The 6,215-nt window shown below is 39.7% G+C and overlaps 1 protein-coding gene across 1 annotated transcript in view; it reads right to left on the bottom strand.

Annotated features, from left to right (window-relative positions):
* ubiad1 (UbiA prenyltransferase domain containing 1) overlaps positions 1 to 3,516 on the bottom strand; it is a 6,430-nt gene extending 2,914 nt beyond the window's left edge. The window contains exons 1-2 of the mRNA XM_014010368.1: positions 3,325 to 3,516; positions 316 to 936 (exon numbers count right to left, since the gene is read on the bottom strand). Of these exons, the coding sequence (XP_013865822.1) occupies positions 316 to 904 (589 nt within the window). The 5' untranslated portion in view covers positions 905 to 936; positions 3,325 to 3,516. The remainder of the gene's footprint in view (positions 1 to 315; positions 937 to 3,324) is intronic.
* Positions 3,517 to 6,215: the final 2,699 nt, after the last annotated feature.

Raw genomic sequence — 6,215 nt, 5'->3', positions numbered from 1 at the left:
ATATCACACAGACACACATGGAAGTGTGTCATTTGCTGATATTTTAACACACAGTGCAGCCACACAACATCAATGTCAATTTCACAAACTTGTGGCGACACATCCTGTTTTGGTAACCAGATATTTCAAAATAAAAGTCTGATTTAATTCGGTTCATATACAAAACAAACTTYGGCGTGGGAAAGCAAAACAATTTTGCAAGGGAATGCAAACKTTTGCAAGGTAACGTAAAAGAAATAAATCCCCTCCATGTCCCCTCGCRGGCTCCGTAGATTAAAACCTGGGACATTTCAACAAAGTTTAGTTTCTACTCACCTCCGGTGTATAAAAAAGAGCTGGAGAGTCCCCCAAAGTAAATAAGGGCGAGGTGCTCCAGTTTAAGTGTRGACAGGAAGTAGAGCAGAGTGGCACACAAGCACCCCAAAGAATACAGCAAAGCGCCRAACATGACAACATCCTGTGGTGCCAGGATTTCATCTACAAGAGTCCTGTCATCGCTCTTCTTATGGTCAATTCCCTTAGAGAAATCATAGTAGGTGTTTACRAGGTTTCCTGCGCCGTGGACCACCAGGACAGCCACTGCGCACACCATCAGGACGACCAGGTCTACAGAGCCCTCCAGTTTGTACGCCAAGGCGCTACCGAGAGCCACGGGCGTGAGCGAGGCGCTGAAGCTCCACGGCCTCAGGGCCAGCACGTAGGCTGCGCACTTATGTCTGACGTCTGAGGCGACGCGGGCCATCCTGGACGTGCGGTTAGTGGCAGCAGGCCGGSTCTGCTTCGAGTTGTTCACGTCGGCCTGCCACTGCGCACCATTGTGACCGTTTGTTCCAGCCAGTACCAAAGTTTCCGCCCTGCCTTGTCCCTGTTCTTTAGCCATTCCTCTGCAAGGACCGTACAGCATGAGCAGCGTTCTCAAGTTTTAGTCTGGGGTTCCTGCAGGAATAAAAACACAACAGAGACAAGTTAGCACACTTGAACGTGGTGTTTGCACTGCCTTCAATACAAAYATGCCTTTAACAGTGTAAATGTGACTCTACACCCGGCCTAAAGTTCCTTTTTAAATATTTTAACTACATTAGGAGTTTGAATATATTACAGTMCTGTTAAAATGTATACAGACACTACAGTGAAAACTCAAGTTATTGCACTTTTATTTTTTTTTACTATTATTTAACCAGGTAAATCCAATTGAGATTGCAGATCTATTTTGCAAGTTAGGCCTGGGACAGAAGGCAACCTATTGTACGTTTACAGTCTGTGGGGGAAACTGGAGAACCGGGACAAAACCCACGCAAGCACAAGGARAACAYRCAAACTCCACAGAGAAAGATCCCAGGTCTGAACCGGGATCGAACACAGGACCTTCTTGCTGTGAGGCGTCGATGCTAACCACTGATTCATCGTGCTGCCGACGTGTTCAGTGATCTTTTGAAAAAGACAGTTTAACATTTTGGATTATTTGATAATGAAAGGCTTGAACGTCCTGACATTTTCTTATAATTTTGCACTGTACTTTATCTGAGGAATGTAGCCAAACTGACTGACAAGAAATGTTGCTAGAAATGTCCTGTGCAGTTAACAGTAAAGTTTTTGTCCGACTTTTAACATACATAGCATATCTCTGGGCTTTGTGTATTTATATTGTTGCAAATCATAACTTTTTAGTGAGGAGTCATTATGTTAAAGCAGGACTACTAATATTATTAACTAATTGCATATATGAATGTATTAAAATTGTAACATATTATAGATCAGTGGTTCCCAAACTTTTTATCTTCTGACCCACAAAATATCCATGGCTAAAACTTGTGACCCCAAATATTACTGGTCTGAGTACACAAACTTTGTTAATAACCATAAAAACACAGGCTTTTTGACAATCTAAACAGCTTGTACACAAATATAAATACTTATTTATACTTTCTTTTGTGTGTTTTTGTAATAGTTATAGGGAAAATATTGCATCAGCAATTATTTTGTTACCCTTTAAATTGATTTCTGGAGATTATCCAAGKTGCTTCATGACCCATAATTGGGTCCCAAGCTAGGGTTGGGCATAATCGTATCGTGTGTGATTAATCGTCAGAAAAACATTAATCGATTAATTTTTGGCACTTGGCAATTAATATGATTAATGCCAACAGGTAGAATCCGCTCACTGCTCCTCTCAGCTTCAAATATGATGAACATTAAAAAAAAGTTCTGTAACTTATTTATCTATCAACACAATTAAAAAATTGGTATATAGCCTGAAGTCTGTAATTTTGACACAATTTGGAACAGATTTTTATGAAGAGCAAATCTTTCCCACTAAATTGGTCATGTTACTAGGACATAAGGGTGTCCAGGGACTCCAGGGGATTAATCGTCAAATTAATMGTTATCGGCTAAATACCACAATTAATCGTGATTTATTTTTTTGTCAATATTGCCCAACCCTATCCCAAGCCAAACTTTGGGAACCAAAGTGCAGTGGTTCCCAAACTTTTCAGCTTTTGACCCACAAAATAACAGTAGCAGAGACCTGTGAMCCCAACTATTTTTGGATGATAAACATTTGTATCAGGTCAACTAAACATGGGCATAGTAACAATATTTTTATACCACATTTATCATTTTAAATATACTAACCTCTCTCCTTTGTAACAACTAAGGAAAAAATGTAATTAATTCAGAAAATCTTTTCAGGACCCCACCTTGATGTTTCGGGACCCCACTTTGGGTCCCGACCCCAACTTTGGGAAACACTGTGGTTGTTTGAACATCTAAAATAAATTTTATGAATAGTAACAGCGGTAGTAAATATTTTAAACAAGTTTTGGTTTACATTATTATCATAACAACTACTTTTTTTATTTATGTCTGAAATATAGTTGAATTTATATTAAGAACTTGACAGRTTAAATTAAAGTTATGGCTAGTAATAATATTGAACATGATTAATATAATTGAACTTACTGTATTGTGCATAAGTAAGACTGTATTGTCAGATATTAAATATGTTGATTTTGCATGAATAAAAGGCAATGTAAATGTCTGAAGCATTTGCATTGATTAGCCCAAGTATTATGATAAATCTACTTGTCATAGTTCAACCGCCTTTAAAAACACAAATGATTTTGAAGTGGAAAACTAGAATGCACTCACACTCAAATGTAAACGAAACTATTTGAAGGAAAAGACATTAGACTTGTCCTTTAGYCAAGACAGATAAAGACACAACCTGAGATTATAGGATTAAAGCTAATAGGCTAACCACCGAGCTAACGTTAGGAGTTCAGGGACAGATGGGAGGAAATGTCTGACAGCAGCGGCTCTTACCTGCTACGTCCTCAAAGTCCGACTCAAAGTCCGATTCTTTTCACTTACAAACATGTTTCTAAASACAAGGAGCCCGACACCGACACAGCATCTGACAATAAGACGGGTTGCGTGTCAGCTTCGAGGGTTCGTGACTGACTGCCTACTGAAAAATGCCCTGCTGGACCTGACGGACACCATTTCCTGCTTCACGTGTGCAACGTCGTGCGTAACCGAAGAAACTGCGTCTCACATAAATGGTTCCGACGTGGATACAAACTCCTCAACTGAATTTAATTTACATGGCGAATCAGACATTAAAATATGACTAAAACACAACAGGAAACATAATATATTTAAATAAATGCCAATATTTGGTTAAAAAAATGCAATTTTAATTAAAATGTATAAATCACAATAAAACAGTACTTAAATAGATAATACCATGTGGTATGTACTTTTTATTTACAAGGTATGTGCCTGGTATTTACCCAGTAAGTACACTGTAAGTACAAAATGTGTCCAGAATTAGTACTGGGCACAAACTGTAAGTACTAGGCATGTACCCAGCAATTACTTCATTCATAGTAACTCAGGAGGACATACCTGGAACTTATATGTAATGGGTACCTAAAAAGTACTTGGTATTGGTACTTTTAGGGTAGACACTTGATACTTTTCTATACTTGATATGTAATGGGTACCTAAAAAGTACTTGGCATTGGTTCTTTTAGAGTAGATACTTTATACATTTCTATACTTGAAGTTTCATGGTCACAACACTTAGAGGAGTGAGGCTTCTCTACTTTCCAGAGCTCTAACTGAACCACTCAGTTTTCTGATGTTTACTTTCACATGCCCTAACTTTTACAGGACCTCTCTGGAAATTCTGCTCAGACATCATTCTTCTGCATAAATGATGTCAGGCTGAACCCCTGGCGTACATAGTTGACCTATGACCTGCAATCCTGAGCTGCCAGAGCAGAAATCTTCTCAGTAGGAAGAATTTGAAAGTTTATTTAAACACTTGGCTGTTTGGAAGAGCATAGATAATAAATATATCTTCTAAGCTATTGAAAAAAGTTTTATAACAAATATTTGACTATTAATTTGAGCTAATTATACTTTTTGCATTTAATTGGCTTTGTGCTACTTTTAGCTACTTTTACTTTTCTCCCATCAGCTGTTAGACTTCATAACCATCACCGCTCCCAACAATCATAATAAGCACCCATGTTTGTGTTTGCACATCAAACAACTCTACCTCGCAATCATTACACAAATAATAACCAATAATAATTATTGTTCATTGTCTTTTCCTGTACTGGACATAATGACTGAGTCTGAAACAGTTTGCACACACTGAGTTTGACTCATTTTGCACAAGTCTGTCATGACTGTTATTTCCTGTAATTGTTTATCCTTCTGCACAGTATAGCTGCTTTTTACTTTACTTTCATTTTTATCTAATTTCTCCTTGATGGTCCAGTACAGCAATTATTTCCTCCGCCAAGGGCGAGGTAATGTTTTCGGTCGCGTATGTCTATCTGTCTGTCTGTCTGTCTGTCTGTCTGTGGACAACATTACTCAAAAATTTGTGGATGGATTGTGATGACATTTTTATCACATGTGGTTACTGGCCAAAGTAACACAACATTAAATATTGGTGATGTTCCGAATCACGATGCGGATACAGGAATTTTTTTTTCTTTTAACCCTCTGAGGTCGAAAGCTGTGATGTATTTACAGGGCTTCTATAAAAAACAGTGAGAGCTTTCAGTGTTCCTTTGAACTGGATTGCACAGCATGGACTTCAAACTTTATAAAAGTAATGTTAAAACCAGATTTAATGATGAATAATTTTTGACATAATGTGCACATTTTTACGCATTTGGTGCGCATTTAGAGAATATTTTGTGACCAGGAAGTGCGACTGCACCATGAAACCTAATTTTCCCATTTCCTCAAACACTCCACATTGTCGGTAGGCTGGTAAACAGATCACTTCTGGCCTTTGGAAACGGGAGGAGACAGAATGGAATGATTTCGGCATTTTGGAAGCTAGTAGCGGTTTAGTTTTTAGACCAGACGTGTGTTAATGTGAGTGTGTGTGCAGTGTTTGTAGTATTGTTGTTACTCTGTGTCAAAACGAGTCGTCGTTTGACTGGAGGAAGCTTGCTCTGAGTCCTGAGATGAAGAGTGAGGAAGAGGAGTGATGCGCTCAAGTGCGGTGGACTTCACACTCGGAGTTTGTTCATTCATTCGTTCGTTTGTTCGTTCGTTCGGTCGTTCGTTTGTTAGTTTGGTCGGTCGTTCGTTCGGTCATTCGTTCGTTTGTTCGTTCGTTCGGTCGTTCGTTTGTTAGTTTGGTCGGTCGTTCGTTCGGTCATTCGTTCGTTTGTTCGTTCGTTCGTTCGGTCGTTTGTTAGTTTGGTCGGTCGTTCGTTCGGTCATTCGTTCGTTTGTTCGTTCGTTCGTTCGGTCGTTCGTTTGTTAGTTTGGTCGGTCGTTCGTTCGGTCATTCGTTCGTTTGTTCGTTCGTTCGTTCGGTCGTTCGTTTGTTAGTTTGGTCGGTCGTTCGTTCGGTCATTCGTTCGTTTGTTCGTTCGTTCGTTCGGTCGTTCGTTTGTTAGTTTGGTCGGTCGTTCGTTCGGTCATTCGTTCGTTTGTTCGTTCGTTCGTTCGGTCGTTCGTTTGTTAGTTTGGTCGGTCGTTCGTTCGGTCATTCGTTCGTTTGTTCGTTCGTTCGTTCGGTCGTTCGTTTGTTAGTTTGGTCGGTCGTTCGTTCGGTCAGTCGTTCGTTCGGTCGTTCGTTCGTTCGTTTGTTCGTTCGGTCGGTCGGTCGGTCGGTCGGTCGGTCATTCGTTCGGTCGTTCGTTCGGTCGTTCGTTCGTTCGTTTGTTCGTTCGGTC

The sequence above is a fragment of the Austrofundulus limnaeus genome, unplaced genomic scaffold (genome assembly GCF_001266775.1).
Source record: "Austrofundulus limnaeus strain Quisiro unplaced genomic scaffold, Austrofundulus_limnaeus-1.0 Scaffold68, whole genome shotgun sequence".
NCBI classification, from domain to species: domain Eukaryota; kingdom Metazoa; phylum Chordata; class Actinopteri; order Cyprinodontiformes; family Rivulidae; genus Austrofundulus; species Austrofundulus limnaeus.
The sequence above is the reverse complement of the archived record's forward strand: the minus strand, read 5'-3'. Positions and strand labels throughout refer to the sequence as shown.